Source organism: Schistocerca nitens, chromosome 2 (genome assembly GCF_023898315.1).
Source record: "Schistocerca nitens isolate TAMUIC-IGC-003100 chromosome 2, iqSchNite1.1, whole genome shotgun sequence".
In the NCBI taxonomy this organism is placed as follows: Eukaryota; Metazoa; Arthropoda; class Insecta; order Orthoptera; family Acrididae; genus Schistocerca; species Schistocerca nitens.
Window position 1 is genome coordinate 307503177 of NC_064615.1, and position 24156 is coordinate 307527332.

The window sequence follows — 24156 nt, forward strand, 5'->3', positions numbered from 1 at the left end:
TTTGTGTTGACTTTGCAACTGAGTTACAGGTGCCAACGACGTCCCAGTATAGCACTTCTGATGTCATCTTTAATAACAGTTTACTTTCAATAATTGCCGCTAACATGGCTGCAAGCCACACAGGGTAGCCGCGCGATCTAATGCATCTTGCCACTGTCCGCGCGGCTCCCCCGTCGGAGGTTCGAATGAGTGTTTGTGTTGTCCTTAGCGTAAGTTAGTTTAATTTAGATTAAGTAGTACGTATGCTTAGGGACCGATGACCTTCGCAGTTTGGTCACGTAAGACCTTACCACAAATTTCCATGGCTGCAAAATAGCGATCTACATTCAGTTTTAATAAAGTTAGCTGTCTCTTTCGGCAAAACAGTAACTGACTTCACTTTCTGAACATCACCTTCAAAGCGTTAAGAGCCTCCTTCAGCAATCTACGGAGACAGATAGTGGAGTGGGAAGTCTGCCTCGAGGCACGTTCGTCGACTGCCGAGTGGCCGCTGTCATCACTAAAGACGCTGTCAAGAGGGACTGTGTTGCTTACCGGTGTGTCATCAGGTGTGCTTAATGACAAATATTAGTCTCGGAAAACAGGAAAAGTAGGTTAGAGAATACAGAAGAGGTTTAGGAAGAGGAGAAGAGCGTCAGATGTGGCGTTAGTGGTTGTGACGTACGTACCCCTGTACTGGGCACGAGTCGAGGCAGTCGGCGGGGACGACACACGGGAGGGCCCCGGCTACTTGGCTGGCCTGCCGCAGCGTGAGGCGGCGCATCGCCACCAACAACTCAACGCACAGCTGCTGCTCCGCGTGCGGCAGCTGTCTTTCCCTCCAGCTGCTCTGCGCCAGACGCGCAACAATAGGCAACGCGGCGGACGGCGTCTTGACGGCCTCGCACTGTGTGATCAGCTTATATCCATCTGCAAAACGTTGTTCATTCAGCTCGAGGTTTACACACTGACTGCTCGAACAGGTTTTCATTGACTACTTCTGCCTACACCAACACTAATCGCCCCTGAATTTGCGACAGCATGAAAACGGCAGTCAACAAACGTCCACGTGGCACAACGTGTAACACGTGTTTCGACAGGCAAATGATCGGCACTCGAGTTGACTCTCGGCACAGCGACCGTTGTCGTGACTTCCCTCGATGCGTCAGGCGATGGAAGCGCACACAGTCAGTGGCGGGACACCGTCTCCAAGCAGTTTCTTCAGATGACTCCCTGTTCTGATTTCAGCATCCCAATGGATAAATACAAGTCTGGAGACCCCGAGGTGGGTGAAGGTTTTCCGGTCGTATTCATTGTCCCCATGGACACTCAGTTCCTGGCGTCATTGTATCGCTTAGTAGGGGAATAAAGAGAGGTCTGGCACAATTTTGATATTTAATTAATTAATTATATTGATGTTTTAATTGAACCCTCCCCCTCTGGGAAATCCTCACCCCACTGGAGGATTCCTGTCCCTCTGCAAAATCCCCAACCCCTCCCGATTTTCACCTCGCATCCCCACCCCCGCCGCTCCCAGAACAAAATTGGCGAGAAAAATATCTCAGTTTCTACTTAGCTGTTCGACTGGGAGGATACCCTGACACAAATTGAAATCAGTCTCAATTACATTGCAGAGGATATATTGTTTAAAATTTCTGGCAGATTAAAACTGAGTGCCGGACCGAGACTCGAACTCGGGACCTTTGCCTTTCGCGGGCAAGTGGTCTACTAACTGAGATACCCAAGGACGACTCACGCCCCGTCCAAACAGCTTTACTTCTGCCAGTACCTCGTCTCCTACCTTCCAGACTTAACAGAAGCTCTTCTGCGAACCTTGCATAACTAGCACTCCTGAAAGAAAGGATATTGCGGAGACATGGCTTAGCTTCTGTTAAGTTTGGAAGATAGGAGACGAGGTACTGGCAGAAGTAAAGCTGTTTGGACGGGGCCTGAGTCGTGTTTGGGTATCTCAGTTGGTAGAGCACTTGCCCGCGAAAGGCAAAGGTCACGAGTTCGAGTCTCGGTCCGGCACACAGTTTTAATCTGCCAGGAAGTTTCATATCAGTACACACTCCGCTGCAGAGTGAAAATCTCATTCTGATATATTGTTTATTTGTTAAATTAAAATGCATATTCTTTATTTAATCAATTTCTGAGAGACATGTCTGTGAAGCTCTCCATTTGGTGGAAAAAGCTCGTATTCTTCGCTGTTTATTTAATTTTCGTAGGGGAAGTGTTGTAAAATACTTCAAAAAATTATCAACATGTCAAGAATTACTTAAATATTAAAATAGGTCGCTTTTTGCGACAGCTCATGCAATACAACCGCGAAATTGTCGTTATCACCAACAATTCACTACATGCAATTACACTGCTACACGTCACAATCGAAACAGTAAATAAATTCAGCCCAGACATATCTGTGTGTGTCTGTGATGAGACACCATGATCGGCCTCATTTTAACTCTTCCGTCGGGAGGGTGAACTTGTAGTTGGAGTGGCTGCTTGGGACGGATATGGGGTCCCATATTGGTTTGATTCCTGTAGATGCTATCGATATGTGGGACTACACTAGGCATGGCCTTCACCTCAATAGGAAAGGGAAAACTGTCTGGGTTGATTGCAGAAAACTTAAGAGGGGACACTGTCATAAGTGGTAAAATACCAGTGGTCACAGGTGTCAGAGGGATGCCTTTTTTAGGATGGGAAAGGGGGAAAGAAAACGAGTTTTAAGAGAGATTGGTATACACACTCAGTTTGAGAAAACAGATGAACAGGAGTCAGATTTTAACATACAGCCTCCATTTAAACAATGTTTAACACAAAGTAATCAGAAACTGCCAGTTCATCTTCGCCAAAGCAGTTATAATCCCATTAGTATGCAGTATCAGTTTTCTTTATTACACCAGAACATTCTGGAACTCAGAAATAAAGTTGATGAACTACTCATTTGTATTGATGAAATGAATTCATCTAACCAAATTGACATAATCTGCCTCTCTGAACATCAAGTGACCACTGGTATAGATATGTTAGACATTTCAGGATTTAAGCTAGCTTCCTACTTCTGCAGAGTAGATATGAGCGGAGGAGGAGTTGCCACATTTATTAAAAACTGCCATTGACATTAATAAATTCTGTTTAGAGCAGCATCTAGAAGCATGTGCAACAGAAGTAGAGTTCCATAACAGATCCTATATAATAGTAACTATCTACCCAGCACCTGCAGGAAATTATAATCTATTCATAAATCATCTATAAGCTTTTTTGGGTTATTTAACAGGAAGAAACAAAGAAATTTTGATTGCTGGTGACTTTAATACAGATTTTCTTATACAATCTTCCAGTAAACATTTACTGCAGTTAGTAATGTTGTCTTTCAATCTAACTCACACTGTAAGCTTTCCAACTAGGATCACTAAATGCTCAAGGACAGCCATTGATAACATTTTTATAGACAAATCAAAGGAACAAAATCATAACATAAAACCTGTAATCAGATCATGACATGCAGATCCTTGTTTTAGATGTAAATTCTAAGCAGATTATCAAGACTGCTAAATCTGAGTACAGGAGAGTAGTCAATCAACCAAAAATTGAGTGTTTTAGAAAACTGCTCTAAAATATGAACTCGAAAGATGTTTGTAGTGCTCATGACATGAATGAAAAATATAACTCATTCATGAACACTGTCAGTACCATGTTTGAAAACTGTTTTCCTCTAAAAGTGACTGAAATTAAACAGAAGTCTATAATAAAACCACGGATTACACAAGGAATAAATGTACCTGTCGACCAAGAATAGCTCCAATGCTGATGATTAAGCTAAATACAAGGAATACTGTAAACTATTAAAAACGTAATTCAGACATCTAAACAAATGCACTACAAGAACAAGATAGCAATGTCAGGGAACAAAATAAAAACAATATGGTATATAGTGAAACAGGAGAGTGGTTGAACCAGAAAGTAACAGGAGCAAATAGCATTAAGGGTAGATGACACATTAGTAACCGATGGGTATAGTGTGATAAATCTATTTAACAAGTACTTTATATCCGTTACTGATAGAATGGGATTGTCAGGATCAGTAAATAATGCCCTTGAATATCTGAAACTAGGCTTTACAAATAGCTTCAGGTACATGAATATGTCACTCACTTCACCAAAAGAAATAACTTCCACAATAAAATCTTTAAAAACCAAGCATTCTAGTGGTTACGATGAAATATCAACGAAGTTAAGTAAGGCATGTTCTTGTGAGTTTTGTGCAATTCTAAGTCACTTGTGTAACCAATCAATTATAACTGGGACATTTCCTGACTGGCTAAAATCTGCAGATTTTAAGCCTCTATTCAAGAAAGGGGATAAAGAGATACCATCAAACTACAGACCGATTTCACTTTTGCCAGCATTCTCAAAAACTTTAGAAAAAGTAATGTACAGGCAGCTTCTCAACCATCTGACCACAAATAACATATAATCGAGAACACAGTTTGGATTTCTGAAGGGTTCTGATATCGAGAAGGCTATTTACACCTACAGTGAAAATGTACTTAATTCATTGAATAACAAATTACAAGCAGCAGGTATTTTCTGTGATTTGTCAAAGGCATTTGATAGTGTGAACCACAACATTCTTTTAAATAAATTAGAATCCTATGGTGTCACAGGCAGCACTGCAAAATGGTTCAAGTCATACTGCGCTAACAGGAAACAAAGCGTGTCAGTGCAAGGGAGTAGTGAATTAAGTCATCAGTCATCATCAGAATGGGAAGAAATTTCATGTGGTGTCCCACAAGGATCCATTTTAGGGACATTGCTTTTTCTTGTGTCCATTAATGATCTCTCATCAGTTACACTGCCAGAAGCAGAGTTCGTTTTGTTTGCAGATGACACAAGTATTGCAATAAATAGTATGTCGAGTGTAGTTCTAGAAGGATCTGCTAATGATAGTTTCATAGATATTAATAAATGGTTTAAAGCCAACTCACTGACATTAAACTTCGAAAAGACTCACTATATGCAATTCAGAACCTGTAAGAGGTTTCCACCCAGCATATGGATAAAGTATGAAAAAGAGCGGTTAGAAGAGGTTGACAGTCTTAAATTCCTAGGATTACAACTTGATAATAAATTCAGTTGGGAGGAGCACACCACAGAACTGCAGAAACGCCTTAACAAATCTGTATTTGCAATTCGAGTGTTATCAGACATAGACGACATAAAAATGAGAAAGCTTGCATACTTTGTCTATTTTCATTCCATAACGTCATGTGGTATAATATTTTAGGGTAACTCTTCAAGTCAAACAAAAGTTTTCAGAGTCCAAAAGCGTGTAATACGTATTATTTGTGGAGTAAATTCACGGACGTCCTGTAGAAACCTCTTCAAAGAATTGGGTATACTAACAACTGCCTCTCAGTATATTTACTCCTTAATGAAATTTGCCCTAAATAATATATCTCTTCTTCCAACAAACAGCTCAGTTCATACATACAGGACTTGAAAGCACTTACTTGAGTTCAAAAAGGGGTCGAGTACTCAGGAACACTCATCTTCAATAATTTGCCAGCAAACATAAAAAATTTAGTTACAAATAAAGATCAGTTTAAGAGAAGCCTGAGAGACATACTAGCGGCCAACTCATTCTACTCCATTGACGATTTTTTTAATAGAAACAAATGATGTATTGTATATACTCATACTATTAGTATTGTTATTTCAGCTTAAAAAAATAAAAGTGACATGTTCCACATCCACGAGGATCTCCTCAGTACGGATCTATGGAACGAAAAACTAATCTAATCTAATCCAAGCAGCACTCCTTTGTCGTCATCTTGTGGCCACTGAATAAATCTCACTTTGATGGGGTCTGTCGACTTGTACTTGTTGCATAAAAGACATTTCCTGGAAAGAGTAGTCACTAACAATATAGTTCCTGCACGCTGTCTGAAGGAGAGTCTTCCCGTTTCAATCACCCCTCCATCCCCAGAAATGTTTGAGCCAGTAGACCTGAAGTGGTAACTTCAAAGACCTGCCTAGAAAGAACGACAAAGAATGCTCTGTTTTCTGTCTCCACACACAAGCACCAGCTTCAAAGGCTTCGAGAAAAGTTGTATGGCAAACACCAGGACACTGACCTTGGCGGTAATGTAGCTGAGAACCAATTTTCCAGGGAGGACTGGTAAACATTGCCAAAGACATTCCTGGAACATGGACCTTGTGAACGATGTCCATCCCCAGAACTAGCGAATGCTGAAAAATGAGTTCCTGGAAGAAGAACAACTGGTTGTTATGCGTTCTGTGAGTCAACACCCATCGTGTGTCCAAACTTAGTGATTAGTGTCCTCCCCCTCCCCCCCCCCCCCCCCCGCCCGTACAAGCATTCCTACTTGTTCCCACCAAGTTAGTGGATGGAGCTTGAGTCTATATCAACCCTACCTCCTCCACAGTCGTTTTCACTCTGCTCTAGTCTGTAGCTATGTTCAGTTGTTTCTTCTAGTTCTCTACGTCTAGCACCTTCATGAAGGTTCAGCATCTTCTAGCAGCCTCAGTGGAAGTGCTAAATGTCCGAGGCAATACTTGGAGGAACTGCCCTGTAATGACATACTTTTGTGGCAAGTCTGAGTCTTCAGATGTCGATCAATACTTTCACTGTTTCGTTGCTCCTAGTGTTCAGATATCGTTAAAACGAATTTAGTAGCTAGTGTTTACGTCTAAAGGAAAACTGAAAAAAACATAAATTTCATGACTCTGAATTTAGTGTGGTCAGGGCTCGATCTTTCTGAAACAGTGTCATATTCGACGCAGCATCCCTAACCAGAACAATCCTATGTCATATTTCCTGTGTAGAGCCACCCTCTTTCTGAACCACTGAGCACAGGTAGACAAAGTGCTCCACTTCTTCATATTCTGATACTACATAAGTAGCTGGTAGTGGCTGTCTATTATCATGATCTTTGTGTTTTTCTTATTAATTGACATTCCAAGTTTCTCGCTTTCTCTCTTAACTTTGTCCAGTAGTTCCTCGTAGTTCCTTCATTTCTGCTTCTGTTTCTGCGCAAAGTGTGGTGTTCTCAACAAATCTTAAATTACTGACTCTTCATCCTCCAAATCAGATCTCAACATTTCAGCCAGTGATGACTTTTTCTCATAACGTATTTACTATAGATGTTAAATAAAACCATTAACAGAATGCTCTCCTATCTAACTTCTTTACATGATCCAAAAGGACTTGAAATAGTTTTGCATAGTATGATTACTGTCCACTATTAGAGTAAAAATTTCTGATAACTGTAGTAAGATGACCAGTAACGCCCGTTTCTGCTAGTGCGTTACGCAGCTCTTCCAGCTTTTGGTTCGAAGGATCTTGTTGGTTTCTTAATTTTATTGAACAGGCACATGGTCTTATTGCAGTCACGGAGTTTCTCAATTCTCTCACATCTTTCATTGTCGAATTTATTTTTGCCTCTTCAGCAGCTCCTCTGTATTAGAGCGATAACTTGAGGTACTGCTGAGTTCCCTGTAATCCCTTTATCTTGCCAAATGATCATTAGTAAGCCAGTTATTTTTATTCTTCACTTTTTTGTTGTCATTGACTGCTTCCTAGCTGTTTTAACTAATGTCTCCTTCAGAAAATTCCATTTCTCTGCGTATGTCACGGGATCTAACTGACTCATCGAAAGTGTTTCTTAGATTCACACAAATTTCAATTTCAGACTTTTTCTCTAACCTTCTTGCTTTTGGAGGTGCACCTTCACATTTTGACAGTTTTAGTCTCAGTGCACGAATAGAAGCTAACGGTCGGTGCCCAGTCGGCACCAGAGAGAGTCTTAATGTTTTTAACTGACGATATCCATCTTAAGCTGGTCCAGGAATAATCTATCAGATTACGGTACATTCCATCTGGTGAGTTACAGGTGTAAAGCCTTCGTGGATAGTGTTCGAAGCAGGTATTGATTACAACAAACTATTTTCCTGACAGAACTGAATCAGTCGATCTCCACGATCATTCCTTTCGCCCAAACCATGAGAGCGAAGTAGTTTACTAAGTAGCTCCTACTTCCCTACTTCAGCATTTAAATCTCCTTGCACTATGGTAAGTTCCTTTTTGTATTAAACACTGTCGACTGTGAAATCAAGATGCCTTCACAGTATGCTTGTTTCAATTAAGCACTGTGAGCTTCGTAGTAAGATACATCTGCTATTAATAAACGTAATTCAGTTGTGAGTGGAAAAGAACTTACGCTGCTAGACAAAGCGGAGATTGCAACAAGATCATGTCTGAAGACCGTCTGAGTCACGTGGCGTGATCCATAGCCCACTGCGTAGTTTCATATCACTTGGTGGCCACTCTCGGGAGAGCCTCTACCAGCTATTTATTTTGCAAAATTTGAGTTTTCTGGACTGGAATAATGTTACAATTACGGCCAATGACCTAGAGCCATTCCCTCACATTTCCTATAGAAAAAAAGAATTTTGGTCATTAATAACTGTAATTACAGTCAGGCAAGTTTGGTGCCCCCTTCTCCACGTAATCCCCGGGCTGTACGACTCGGTGTAGGCAGGGTGCTCCCCATGTAGCGGGCCCCGCTTCAAGTCGCATATTCTAGGGTTTCTCAAGCCTTGCCTTGCCATGTATTAAATAGTTATAGCCTCTTGTAATCGCTATATTCATTTTGAAATGATGTGTATGTAATGTCTGAATCTCTGTAATTATGCAAAAAATCTAGTTATAGGAGGTACCTGAAAGGTGCTATTATGAGAATGTACCTCGCAAGATCTCCACTAAGATGATCTGGTAATGTAGAAACTACTCGTCGTATTTGGCAGCCTCTCACCTCCACCTATACTCAGACTCCTGGATAACGCATTGGGCTCAACGAAGATGGCAATTACACAGCTTTTCTAAATCGTACTTCATGACATCGCCTCTCTGGCAACAGCTCGACAAAATTCATTGACCCACAAGTTTGAAAATGAGATACGGCATATGTAAGGCAATCCACCGCTCAGTGGTTCAAAACTGCACGGGGGGCTGCTTAGTGTCAACCCATACTGTGCGAAAGAGTACTTACCCACATCAGAACAGTAGGCCACCCATATCAGTTTTTCACCGCCTCTGACTACGCTGTTCAGTTCATCGTCGTCGTGGGAGATGTTATCGTAGTGTTGGGCGAGGTGGCCGCAGACACAGTCAAGCAACGCGATGTCGTTCGCCACCATTATAGTCAGCATCAACGCGGCTGCTTCCGCCAGAGGCATTCTCAGCTGTCGATGGTGAGATGGACACGCTCGCAGTGCGGGTCACGGGCAGCGCAGCCTCAGTACAGCGACAGGCGTGACGGATGTCTTTCCGCAGGAAGATTAAACCACAGGATGCGCGACGTCTCCAGTCCGACTCGCAGCAGTGTTCCTTTTTGCTTTGAGCGTGACCAGCTGCCCACACACAGACTCAAAGAGAAGTATTCTTTCGTTTGATGAGTACGTCCGCCACATGTTTTTAGGGTGAGAGCCAGATCCGACTTGTGGGAGAGATCTACAAATGCTGATCTATTATACCCACACAATAAATGCATTTAGTACTGAATTACGAACTGACATACTGTAAGTAACTGAACTCATAGTAAAAACAAAACTGTTGACCACAATGACTGATGATGAAAATTGGTGTTGTTGTTGTGGTCTTGAGTCCTGAGACTGGTTTGATGCAGCTCTCCATGCTACTGTATCCTGTACAAGCTTCTTCATCTCCCAGTACCTACTACAACCTACATCCTTCTGAATCTACTTAGTGTATTCATCTCTTGGTCTACCTCTACAATTGTTACCCGCCACGCTGCCCTCCAATACTAAATTGGTGATCCCTTGATGCCTCAGAACATGTCCTACCAACCGATCCCTTCTTCTGGTCAAGTTGTGCCACAAACTTCTCCTCTCCCCAATCCTATTCAATACCTCCTCGCCGGCCGGTGTGGCCGAGCGGTTCAAGGCGCTTCAGTCTGGCAGCGCGCGACCGCTGCGGTCGCAGGTTCGAATCCTGCCTCGGGCATGGATGTGTGTGATGTCCTTAGGTTAGTTAGGTTAAAGTAGTGGTACATTCAAGGGAACTGATGACCTCAGATGTTAAGTCCCATAGTGCTCAGAGCCATTTGAACCATTTGAACCAATACCTCCTCATTAGTTATATGATCTACCCATCTAATCTTCAGCATTCTTCTGTAGCACCACATTTCTAAAGCTTCTATTCTCTTCTTGTCCAAACTAGATATCGTCCATGTTTCACTTCCATACATGGCTACAATCCATACAAATACTTTCAGAAACGACTTCCTGACACATAAATCTATACTCGATGTTAACAAATTTCTCTTCTTCAGAAACGCTTTGCTTTCCATTGCCAGTCTACATTGTATATCTTCTCTACTTCGACCATCATCTCTTAATTTGCTTCCCAAATAGCAAAACTACTTTACTACTTTAAGTGTCTCATTTCCTAATCTAATTCCCTCAGCATCACCCTACTTAATTCGACTACATTCCATTATCCTCGTTTTGCTTTTGTTGATGTTCATCTTATATCCTCCTTTCAAGACACTATCCATTCCGTTCAACTGCTCTTCCAAGTCCTTTGCTGTCTCTGACAGAATTACAATGTCATTATCATGTAGGAAATACTCCGATGAGGGGAAACGTCAAGATCGTTGACCACGGCGAGAGTAAGTGCCATCAGGTGTCGCTGTGGCCACGCAGCACACAGTATGCGCAGTGATGCAACGAGGTGGTAACTGACCGCAAGAAGACTGCAGTGTGACGCCCGTTCGTTGAGTGAGCAAAGCCGTGGCGGCGCCTGGGAGAAGGCAGGAGGCTGGGAGGTTTAAAGCTGCTCCCCCAGTCCGGAACACCCCTGCTACGGCGAGAGTTTCTCTTTTCCTCGAAGGAGTCGCTACAGAACGCGCGTCATTCTCGCTGCTCTCCTGTCTCCCTTCCCAACCTCGAGAAAAGGGAAGTTTTGAATCAACAGAGCAACTGTGGAAATAGACTACGGCGCAGAACGAGTATTACTAACTTTTCTAACCTTTTTATTTTCGGAACTGTGTAAAGTGGTCATGTAATTTTGGTTTTTGTACGTCATCGATGCGCAAGTCAGAGAGAGAGAGACAGAGAGACAGAGAGAGAGAGAGAGGGAGCAATTACGATATTAATAAACAACCTTTGGTCTTGCCGTGCTACAGGCTTTGCCTCTGGGCAGTCTGGTATATTCTTAGTTGCAGTGTGGTAGATGACGAACGTACACTACTGGCCATTAAAATTGCTACACCATGAAGATGACGTGCTACAGACGCGAAATTTAACCGACAGGAAGACAATGCTGTGATATTCAAATGATTAGCTTTTCAGAGCATTCACACAAGGTTGGCGCTGGTGGCGACACCTACAACGTGCTGACATGAGGACAGTTTCCAACCGATTTCTCATACACAAACAGCAGTTGACCGGCGTTGCCTGGAGTAATGTTATCGCGATTGCGGTTTATCGTACCGCGACTTTGATGCTCGCGTTGGTTGAGATCCAATGACTGTTAGCAGAATACGGAATCTGTAGGTTCAGGAGAGTAATACGGAACGCCGTGCTGGATCCCAACGGCCTCGTATCACTAGCAGTCGAGATGACAGGCATCTTATCCACATGGCTGTAACGGATCGTGCAGTCACGTCTCGATCCCTGAGTCAACAGATGGGGACGTTTGCAAGAAAACAACCATCTGCACGAACTATCGATTATCAGCTCGGTGACCATGGCTACGGTTACCGTTGACGCTGAATCACAGACAGGAGCGCCTGAGATGGTGTACTCAACGACGAACCTCGGTGCACGAATGGCAAAACGTAATTTTTTCGGATGAATCCAGGTTCTGTTTACAGCATCATGGTGGTTGCATCCGTGTTTGACGACATCGCGGTGCACGCACATTGGAAGCGTGTATTCGTCATCGCCATACTGGCGTATCTCCCGGCGTGATGGTATGGGGTGCCATTGGTTATACGTCTCGTTCGCATTGACGGCACTTTGAATAGTGGATGTTACATTTCAGATGTATTACGACCCGTGGCTCTACCCTACATTTCAGCACGATAATGCACGACCGCATGTTGTAGGTCCTGTACAGGCCTTTCTGGATACAGAAAATGTTCGACTGCTGCCCTGGCCTGCACATTCTCCAGATCTCTCACCAACTGAAAACGTTTGGTCAATGGTGGCCGAGCAACTGGCTCATCACAATACTCCAGTCACTACTCTTGATGAACTGTGGTAACGTGTTGAAGCTGCATGGGCAGCTGTACCTGTACACGTCATCCAAGCTCTGTTTGACTCAATACCCAGGCGTATCAAGACCGTTATTACGGCCAGAGGTGGTTGTTCTGGGTACAGATTTCTCAGGATCTATGCACCCAAATTGCGTGAAAATGTAATCACATGTAAGTTCTGGTACAATATAATTGTCCAGTGAATACCCGTTTATCATCTGCATTTCTTCTAGGTGTAGAAATTTTAATGGCCAGTAGTGTACTTAGGAGTGTTGCGCGGACTTGTATGTGTTGGATGAAGAAAGGATAGCAAGGATATTTACGACGAGTACATTGAAAATGAAAGGGATAAAAATATTGAATACTGTCGTTATTTTTGGAGAGAAGATGTTTCTAGGTGAGACTGCAGCATTGCGCAGACATCAGTAATTATTTTCAGCTATTTAACTTGCTCAGAGCTGAGAGAAAGATCACACTACCTCCCTGAGTCATGGATTTGATAGCAACTACATAATCTTTGTGGTTCTTTTTATAGAAATTCTCTGTTAACTACGTATCTTTTTCTGAATCATTGTTCACAATGTTAAGCGTGGTACTGTTGAGACCAGTGTTGTGTCTAAAGATAATTCGAAGTATTATTCAGTATTTTTGGATATATATTTCATTTTAAAATCGTTATCTCGGCCTATCATTTTGTTGGAACAGTTACTCTCCCCACCCCACTCTTCATCATTACGCATTACCACAGGCAACAGTTTGACTATGTATTTTGAAACAGGAATCTAGCTTAGCCGCCGACTGCTTGCTGTCTGCTGCTGTGCTTTCGACAAATCTGCAACAATGTTGTGAAGACGCGAGGTAAGTGGAAATTTTATTTAGGACCAGATAATTGTTTTAATTCCGTTAGGCATTTAATGCAAAGTCAAGCTACATTCAGATCAGTGACAGTTCAGTTCAAATTAGGTTCTGTAAAGTTGGTCTTAACATCAAAGAGTAACAAAATATACGGAGGAACTTAGTAAGGGAAAATTACTCAAACAGCCAAAGAAATAATTAAATTAAAAACAGGAGAAAAATAATAAAGTAATAATTTGTCGACCTATCTTCCAGGATAGTTCTTTTGATAATACGTAGTCAGATACTGGTCGATTTCTCGAAAGCAAAAACATCGCGTCACTAATTTTACTAATATTGTACTTTTTTCAGGCAATTAACTTAAAATTTTGTTTTCAGTTACTGTAATTTTGTATCGTGCGACGGTTACTGATTATTGCATAAACAGCTGGCATAATAGTGTAGGTTCTGTGTGGATTTCTTTCATTGTTGAGTATTTGCATGCACAATAGTTAAGTTTTTATTTGTTGGTGGTCTGGTCGCCGTAGCAATTTTGTTTTTCAAAGAAATAGTGTTTCATCATGTTTAGTGCAACAGAAAGCAACATTAACGTCCGTCGTAACAAAAGACAACAGTGGGTGTTGCAAAATAAAGAGTCGGTGCAGGATGAGATAAACCACCTTGAGCAGTTAGCAAATACCAGTAGCTTACATGAGATTGCAGGAAATCCCCAATTATTAATCAGTTTAGCGTCCGTCCCCGGTAGCTGAGTGGTCAATCCTAAGCGCCCGGGTTCGATTCCCGGCTGGGTCGGAGATTTCCTCCGCTCAGGGACTGGGTGTTGTGTTGTCCTAATCATCATCATTTCATTGCCATCGGCGCGCAAGTCGCCGAAGTGGCGTCAAGTCGAAAGACTTGCACCAGGCGAGCGGTCTACCCGACGGGAGGCCCTCGTCACACGACATTTATTTATTTAATCAGTTTAGCGATCAATAATGAAACAGAACAAACGATGGGTAGTGAACACGGAAATTCTGAAGAGACGTCGGTTGGTGATAAGTCGCCACAGTCTAGAGAAAGCTTACAAAAGTTTCCACAGCTGTGCGAAAGTTAACAACAGTTGGTAACAGACACGCCAGCATCAGGTTTTTGTTAATCTCTTTCGAACGAACACAACACACATTACCTTCAGTGAACAATTATATAGAATCATACTGCGCCCATCCTACAAATTTTCTAGAATCAATTCACCAGATGCTTAAGGAAACGGAAGAGGAAAATAGAAAATCGCCTAGGGGAGAAATAATAAAATCACAGGAAGAGCATAGGAAATCACAGGAAGAAAACAGTAAATCACCTAGGGAAGAAATTAAAAATGGTATTCAATCAACGATCAGCAGTTTTGCCACTAGATTACGTGATCTTGAAACAGAACACGAAAACTTGAAAACAAATCAGCGTATTATTAGCTAAATTAAATACTAATTCCGAGTGCGATAGTTACACGGATAAAAGAGAAGAACAAACATCTTAATACAACGGTAAAAGAAATTAGCGAACAAGTGGAAACTTAGACACTAAATTCTGAAGAACGAAAAGAACAGTTAAGCACAATTAAAGAAAAAGTTGATGACCTGACAACGCAAATGGCACATGGCAAATGACACAATGCCAGTACAGTTTTCACACACAGCAGAATATCAGTCACTAACAAATTTTAAAGAAAACCAAGAGAAAGTTAATCGGGACAGTTAACGTTACAGGAACACTATTAATGAAAAAAGGACGAACGTCTGGAAATAAGATTAACCGCGACCATGAAAAGGATGTATTTCACCGTGTACATCTTCAGAAAACTTTGATGGCATACAAATGTATGTCATTTAGGCGATTTCTCACGAGAACAGTATCACACATCCAGATACGACAATGAATCGCCGATGTGGTACATTAGAGAACAATCTGGTTCCCACAGAGATGGTAATTTCGATTAAAAACACTTTCTGACAGTAAGTAAATTCTAGTTTTCTGGAATTATATCAACAAAATTCACACCAAAGTTCGGATTGGTTAGTTTCTATTTTCTTTACCACCAAATTGGCCACTTGAACAGAAATTACAATTTCTCTGCGGTTACTTGAAAAATTAAGATGCGGCAAGAATGCTCTGAATAGTGAGAGATTGCCAAAGCGTAATCGATTTCTATCGAGCATTTTTGTCAGCCCACTGGCAGCGGGCCACACAAGATCGAGTAAAGCATAACATTATAACGTTACGGAAGTTTCTGACTTCTCGTGCCCAGCAAAATACTTTGAAGACACGCTACGTATACATCAGTACTTATCAAAACCATAGAATCCGTCAGAGCTAATTCGCGTTTGTTTAACAGTTACGTACACATTTGAGACATGCGATTTTGGCCGGCAGGTATAAATATGACTTAGAAGTATTTCAGATATTGCTCCAGGAATTGGAGTTGGAATTGGACAATGATAACGTTTTAACGAAAAGGCACAACAAGAATCACATCAGGAAGTATGATACGCTTGACGCTTGTGTACCGTGTGAAAACCAAAATTATGAGAAGCTGCACAACAAACACAAACACAGAAACTATTACAACCGTGATAACTGACATCGTCCGTATGACGAATAATTCTTGCTGTTGAATAATGAACTCTGTGATAGAAGTAATTTCCGGATCTCTATGTACGCAATACCAGTCATCACAGAAACTACGGTAATAAGAACAGCCATAACCATGCACATGATAACAATCGAAATAGTCGGAGACAGTACCCTCACTCAGTTGGTAATCACACAAATTTTGAGTACACTTCAGGCAGATCGAATCCGCAAAATGCATGGCACAACTACACTTCAAATGGCTCTGAGCACTGTGGGACTTAACATCTGAGGTCATCAGTCCCCTAGAACTTAGAACTACTTAAACCAAACTAACCTAAAGACATACATCCATGCCCGAAGCAGTACTCGAACCTGAGACCGTAGCGTTCGCGCGGTACCAGACTGGAGCGCCTAGAACCGCTCGGTCACACCGGTCGGCGCACAACTACAGTTATGACTACAGTTATCCAAAAAGCAACCAACATAGTCAACACAATCACAGTAATTAATGTCATAAACCACAATGGGCGACGGATAGAAATAGGTGAAGTTAGATCACCAAATCCACGAGATAAACAATGACGGGGAATAAATACAAGGCAATGACTCGCTACTCCGGCAGCAAGCAATTCCGTAGATCACACAAAATACGTCGCTGCCTAAACTTTGAACTTCGTGTGTTTTGAAGACGTTAGAGACATGTTACTGGAAGAAGCTGATGAAAAACGAAACTCTGTAGTACATCCAATAATAAACATTTCCGTAGGCGACACTACACTTTCCGCTGTCCTTGACTCTGGTAGCCCTATTCCTGCGGTCAGTGACATTATATTTCACAAATGTATGACAACAACAGACTGTCCGACTCTACTTTTACGTAAGATTGAAATATAAGGAGCGATTTCCGGAACAAGTGTTCACGTGATGCATCAAACCTATTTAGGCTTTTTGTGTTAAGGCTATAAATTTTCGATGAATTTCTTGATTGTTCCTCTTTTGTCCGCTGAAGTAATATTTGGAGTAGATTTTCTAAACAAATATAAAGCTGTTTTGAATTTCAATGACGCCGAAGTAGGAATGGAAGTGGAAGGTAAGTCAGTATCATAAACATTTCAAGACTGGATCTTGAAACAAGAAGATGAAATAAACTGTTTATGTTTTTTGATAGGTAAGGAATCGAAAATTCCATCCGAGCACTTTCATAGTGACACAAGTCGTGCACATACATTTAACGAGGAAGTGGACCTGGAAACCGATGTCCATAGTCTCACTCAGGAAAGGATCTTCTTGACATTTTGCGCACACATTCCATTATCTATACACGTCGTACATGAACAATTAAGGGTTTGCAATATAAATTCCAGGTCAACGAGCAGAATAAGTTTTACATTAAACCATACATCATTCCAGCTTGCAACGGAGAAAAGAGGAAGACAGAAACTCAGTCTATGCTTGAACAGGAAATCATAGAATCTGCGGTCAGTTTATATAACAGTCCCCTTACATATTGTGGAGAACAAAGATAGCTCGATTAGACTTGTATTAGATTATAGGCAGATTAACACTATCATTTCAACAGAAACAGACAAATCACAAACTTTAGAAGAATTCTTGCAAAATTTCTATGGTGTCCAAATTTTAATTTCTGTAGACCTCCTTGTAAGTTTGTGGCAAGTACAGTTACACCCAAATTGTAGAAAAAATACTGATATCTTACGTTTTGGTGAGTGCTGCTAGTTTCGTAAATTACCTTTTGGCCTCAATATATCGTCAGCTGCCTTTATTCGTCGTGTGAACACTATTTTTCCTGACTACTTGAAAAGTCACATAACATTCTATGTTGATTATATTCTTATAGCTTAAAAGCCTTGGTCAAAACATAACCGTATTGTGAGAAACTTATTGCGTATTTTTTAAGATTCGGGAATCACAGTCAACTTAGAAAAAACAGAGTTTGGAAAAACAAGAGTGAAAGTACTTGGCCATATAATTTCATCAGGAGGTATAGAGCTAGAACCAGAGAAAGTTGAAGCAATTAGGGCAATCTCCCCTCTTACAAGAAAACATCAAATTGGAAGTTTCCTTAGTTTAGCAAATTTTTGTCGCCGTTTTTTAAATATGAAAATTCTGGCCGCTCCTAATTATGCTCTTTTACTGGAGAAAACACCATACCTCCCTGGGATTCAGAATTTGAAAGATGCACTTCTTAATGCTCCAATACTTGCTCGTCCTGACTTATCATGAAGCTTTTGTTTATCAACGGACTCATCAAAAATTGGACTTGGAGTCATCTATTCCAAGAATTTGAAGAGAATGGTGTAACTGAACTGAGAAGTATTGTTCCGGTATAACTACAAGTGCCAGCACGACGATGAAGGACGGAAGAGCAGAGGAGGCTGTGAGACAACGTCAGCCAATAGCACGCTGAATAGGACGACACTAAAACAGGGGAGACATCTATACGAGAGGATATAAGCGCCGCGCCGCGTAGCCGCGGCCGCAGTTGAAGACGAACAGACATACAACGCAACGCCAGTGACGTATGAACTTATGTTTTGCTTGCATTGAAATTGTATATACCAAAAGACACTGATTATTTACATGTCACCATTTGCTTGCGACACTCTTTTGTGAACACGCGAAGTTAAGTATTGCCAATTTAACTTACTATAATAAACTCCATTGATATGAATTGCTTTGTTGTCTAGCGATCCGAGAAAACAGCTTCCTAGGCATCCTGTATTAGACGAGTGGGCATGATACTTCAAGTATAGCTTTTGGCAGTCGTGTCTCGTCTAAATCTGAAAGAAATTATTCATTAACCGAGTTGGAAGCATTGACAGTTATTTGGGCATTTTTTAAATTTCGGTTCTTATTTGGGTAGCATACCAAGGTGTACACTGATCATCGAGTACTCCAGTTTTTAATGGCATCCAAACTAAACCGTCATCGTTTGAAACGATGGGCTTTGTATTTACAAGAGTTTAACTTCTCTGTTGTTCACATTCCTAGTACTCAAAATGTTAATGAAGTGACTCAAGATACGTTTGTACAGAAGTAATGCATCTTTACCTATGAATTTTTGTTTCGAAAGCTACCACTCGTTGAAGTTTTACTAATGTAGTAACTTATGTACTTTTTCATTCTAATAAGGCACTGTTTTGAAAAGATGGTTCAGATGGCTCTGAGCACTATGGGACTTAACTTCTGAGGTCATCAGTCCCCTAGAACTTAGAACTTCTTAAACCTAACTAACCTAAGGACATCACACACATCCATGCCTGAGGTAGGATTAGAACCTGCGACCGTAACGGTGGTGCAGCTCCGGACTGTAGCGCCTAGAACCGCTCGGTGACTCAGGCCGGCACCGTTTTGAAAAGAAAAGTAAATATCTATAAAGATTAAAGAAAGAAACAATTTAATGGTATAATGTTGCATTTTGCTTCTTAATCTTTTCTTAGTAATAACGGTAAATTGCCACTGCCGTATACATATGCGTCACTTCAAAATTTCGCGCACTTGGCAGGTGGCTGCTCAGACAGAATGCGCAGTGAAGAGGTTAATTATGGATACGCTATGCATCTACCGGGAAGTAAACCTTTTCTATTTTTATTTTATATATCATGTTCCTTATGATCAAATTTAGGAGCAAGTCTCCACGGTCATGGAGCGAGTCAGTGCATGAAATTATAACAAAAAAATGGCTCTGAGCACTATGGGATTTAACTGCTGAGGTCATCAGTCCCCTATAACTTAGAACTTCTTAAACCTAACCAACCTAAAGACATCACACACATCCATACCCGAGTCAGGATTCGAACCTGCGACCGTAGTGGTCGCGCGGTTCCACACTGTAGCGCCTAGAACCGCTCGGCCACAACGGCCGGCAAATTATAACAAAAGAGTAGTAATAGATGACATGAAACGTATGAAAATTATGAATCCTATGGAGGCGACAAGACACAAGTTTAAATAAATAAAATCAACGACTTAACACAACATTTAGCTTAATTTTTTTGTATTTTTCCTGGAGTTCCTTGACAGAAAAGGAAGTGATTCAGGAGGAAAGTCTACAATATAAAAATGTAAGTACGTGGATTATTGCTAAGTATTTTTGAATTCCTGTTGCAGCTTATTGAAAATGGATGCAACAGCATACTGCACACCTTTCTGCTCAAGAGTCAATGAGTTGTCTTCCAAATACAGATTGGATTCCTGCTTAGTGTTAACTGAGTGAAAGCGCCTGACTCTTGGGAATAATCTGAAATTGTTAACAAACATACAACAAAGAAAATATGCGTTCAGAGGCCAATGTCAGAAATCTCATACTACAGAACAGGAATCGAGAGAGGTTCCCGAACTTACATCAGATATTGGTCGAACCGCCCTTTTTCTGAGATAAAAATATCCTTTTTGAATCAGAAGAGTTACCCCAAAAAATAATACCTTGCTTGAGCTGCCACTTATTTCAGAAAATGTTCTAATGGTAAATGAAGAAGTATATGATTTTTGAAGAAGTTCCTCAACATGGGCTTTCCAGGACACCTTATTATCTGTCGAACCTCTAGGAGTTTGAATTGTTCAGTCTCACTAATCATATGCCCATTCGATGTAACCAAAATATCAGTTTTTGTTGAATTGTGTGTAAGAATCTGTAACACTGATTTTTTCTGTGATTTAGCATCAATTTATCTTCTGCAGGCCACGAACTTACTTAATTTCTTGGATATTCACTGTGATTGGGTGTCCTCTCGTGGAAGCGGGTGTAATCCCGGCAGTCTGCGTCTTGCCAACACAATATTCCGACGTCTTAACTCGGCGTCTTCATCAGGTGTTCACCTGCGGCTGGTCTACAAGCGGACGTGAACCATAAGTATGCCTGGACGGTGTCTGGTGTTCCCTAGGCCGTCCGCGACCGCTGCGGCCGTTCCTGGTGGTGCTGTTTACCTCTAGGCATTCCGTCTTTCATCCTTGCCCATTTCCGCTGTTTTCCCCGGTGGCGGCCGTGCCAAGGCGTTCCCTACGAGGTCTGCGCCCGCTAGGCGCGTTCCCAGTACTATCGACAAGCTGCAGACGTTTCTTATGCCGATGGCAACCGCTCCGGCATTCTGCCGTGCCGCTGTCATGCCCCTGGCCTTTTGGCTTGGGCGCGCCCCTACAAGGTGCGCTTCCCGCCGAATCAGGCTGGTGTGGGAATTGCATACGCTGTCCGCGCACACCGCAGCAGTCTCTCGTGGTGGTGGCCGCCGTCTGCAGTTCTGTACTGTCTCTGCTCCCAGGTTGTGTGGTGTCTGAGGTTGCGGGTGGTTGATGTTGTCCTCTCTCCTGTCCGTGAGCGCTACAGTTAGTTGCCGCCTGGGGCTGCATAAGATCCCGTCCATTACGCCCAAGGTTGTCTGAGGTTCGTTACCAGAGAAGGGAACTTTTTCTATTGCTTCTTTAGTAATTCTACATCCGGATTCCGCGCCGTCCTGAGCTGGTATACTGCTTCTCCGTTGGTCATGTTTTCTGTCATCTAGATTTCAATAGATTCAGTTATTCGCCACGAAAAGACAGAGGTAGGAAAATGGTTCAAATGGCTCTGAGCACTATGGGACTCAACATCTGTGGTCATAAGTCCCCTAGAACTTAGAAGTACTTAAACCTAACTAACCTAAGAATATCACACACATCCATGCCCGAGGCAGGATTCGAACCTGCGACCGTAGCAATCGTGCGGTTCCTGACTGAGCGCCTAGAACCGCTAGACCACCGCGGCCGGCCAGAGGTAGGAGTAGTCTGAAGTAATCAAGATCACAGAACTCTAGATACAGAAAGCTAATTAAAATCCTAAATTGATCTCAGAGAGATGTTTGGGGAAAATATAAGTGTATATCGGAAGTATATGCAGTATAGTGGTCGCTGAAGACAGGAAATTCATATTAGCTGAGACACAAATGTCCTACCTCTGGACCGAGGTGGCGCAGTGGTTAGACACTGAGTCGCATTCGGGAGGACGATGGTTCAATCCCGCATCCGGCCATCCTGATTTAGGTTTTCCGTGATTTCCGTAAATCACTCCAGGCAAATGCCGGGATGGTTCCTCTGAAAGGGCACGGCCGACTTCCTTCCCCATCCTTCCCTACTCCGATGAGACCGATGACCACGCTGTCTGGTCTCCTTCCCCAAGCAACCAACCACCAACCTACCTCTGGCTTTTCGTTGTGAATACTTCGGCAGTTAAACATTAGGATATTAATACTCTCGTCTGCGGGGCGTTCCCTTGGATGTTACACTAACAGTTCCTGGTCTCCTACAATTTTCGTTCTCTGTACTGTATGGGGAGTCGCTTTATCTTGTGTGCACACCCCACACACAGTCAAGTACATGGGTAGCAGCCGCTGATGTGCAGTGCATGCCAGACTCTCTTAGGAGGGCTGTTGAGTTCTCAACTCTTTGGTGCAAGTGTAGCGACTAGCATCCCAGAATGTCATAGAACTTTCACAGTTTCTGGTCGGAACCTTGCTCTCGACCCCTGTGGACCACGATCTATCCTGGTGGAAACGTTGCAAATTATGAGTTTCGGGAAAATCCGTGTGTAAGGCAGGCATTCTCAACCTTCTCTGCCAGTCGAGTATGACCTTGGAGCCCGCACACAGGCATCGTCTATTCCAAAGTAAGCCACAATTTACACCTGGTTACAAACTATTGCCTCACTGGCCACCAGAATAGCGTCTAACACATGCTGAATGAAACTCGCAGGCATACAAACTAAGAGCGCCTGGTGTTCCTTCACATCCCTTGTTGATATTTCTCTAAGGCGTACCAGTATTCACCTTACGTTTGAAGAGACGAAGATTGTTAAACCCTTACCCTTTTGCGTTTGCCTACTCCTGACACAGTACAAAACAGGTTTCTCAAAATGTGAAGTGAATCTCACTGGCCCATTTTCACTTTCAGTGGAAGACAGACCTTCGAACTTTCTGGTTATGAGGCCGGGCATACAGCGCTGAGTTCTTCCTGTTCCCCGTTTCCCTTCACACGCCACTCACAGTCAAGTGGAGGAGTGGTGGTACACTATGTGATGAAGAGTATCCGGACACCCCCAACAACATATGTTTCTCATATTAAGTGCACTGTGCTGCACCTGCTGCCAGGTACTCCATATCAGCGACCTCAGTAGCCATTAGACAACGAGAGAGAGCGGAATGGGGCACTCCGTGGAACTCACGGACATCGAATGTGGTCAGGTGATGGGTGTGACTTGTGTCATACGTCTGTACGCGAGATTTCCACACTAATAAACATCCTTAGGTCCACCGTTTCCGATGTGATAGTGAAGTGGAAACATGAAGGGACACGTACAGGACAAAAGCGAACAGGTCGACCTCGTCTGTTGACTGATTGAGACCGCCGACATTTGAAGAGGATCGTAAAGTGTAATAGCCAGACATCTATCGAGACCATCACACAGGAATTCCAAACTGCATCAGGATCCACTGCAAGTACTATGACAGTTAGGTGGGAGGTGAGAATAGTTAGATTTCATGGTCGAGTGGCTGCTCATAACCCATACATCATGCCGGTAAATGCCAAAGGACGCCTCGCTTGCTCTAAACACTGGACAACAGAACACTGTAAAAACGTTGTGTGGAGTGACGAATCACGGTACATAATGCGGCGATCCGATGGCAGGGCATGGGTATCGTGAATTCCCGGTGAACGTCATCTGCCAGCCTGTGTAGTGCTAACAGTAAAATTCGGAGGCGGCGGTGTTATGGTGTGGTCGTGTTTTTCATGGAGGGGACTTGCACCTCTTGTTGTTTTGCATGGCACTACAACAGCACTGACGTTTTAAGCACCTTCTTGCTTCCCACTGTTGAAGATCAATTCGGGGATGGCGATTGCATCTTTCAGCACGATCGAACACCTGTTCGTAATGCATGGCCTGTGGAGGAGATGTTACACATCAACAACATGCCTTTAATGGAATGGCCTCCACGAAGTCCTCACCTGAATTCTACAGAACACCTTTGAGATGTTTTGAAACGCCGTCCGGGTACTATTGATCGCATAGTGTACATCCCCACTTCCTGCAGGTGAGACCTTATCCACAGTACGTGAGGTATCTTTGGTATATCTGATACATTAGTGTCGGGCGCTCTTCGAGCACATCCATTCGCAGCAGCTTGTAACGGTTTAACAGTAGTCAGCGCAAATTCCAGCTGTTCATGGACGTCAACCGTCTCATCCACAGCATCCAAAGTGGGGCTGCATTTTGGCTGGTGCAATGTCTCACAGAACAATAATACTGAAGTATTCGCCGAAAGATGATGGATACGAAACTCATCGAAACGTTGCAACAAGACGACGCCACCACTCGGCTAATAACCCGAGAAGAATTCATCAGTGGAATACGCCGAGA

At 42.5% G+C, this 24156-nt stretch overlaps 1 protein-coding gene across 1 annotated transcript; it reads right to left on the bottom strand.

Annotated features, from left to right (window-relative positions):
• Positions 1-646: 646 nt before the first annotated feature.
• Positions 647-9249, bottom strand: LOC126235002 (uncharacterized). Its single transcript, XM_049943739.1, has 2 exons — positions 9060-9249; positions 647-909 (listed from the first exon to the last, which is right to left on the bottom strand). The coding sequence occupies exons 1-2, from the start codon at positions 9244-9246 to the stop codon at positions 647-649; spliced, it is 450 nt and encodes a 149-aa protein (XP_049799696.1). The 5' UTR covers positions 9247-9249.
• Positions 9250-24156: the final 14907 nt, after the last annotated feature.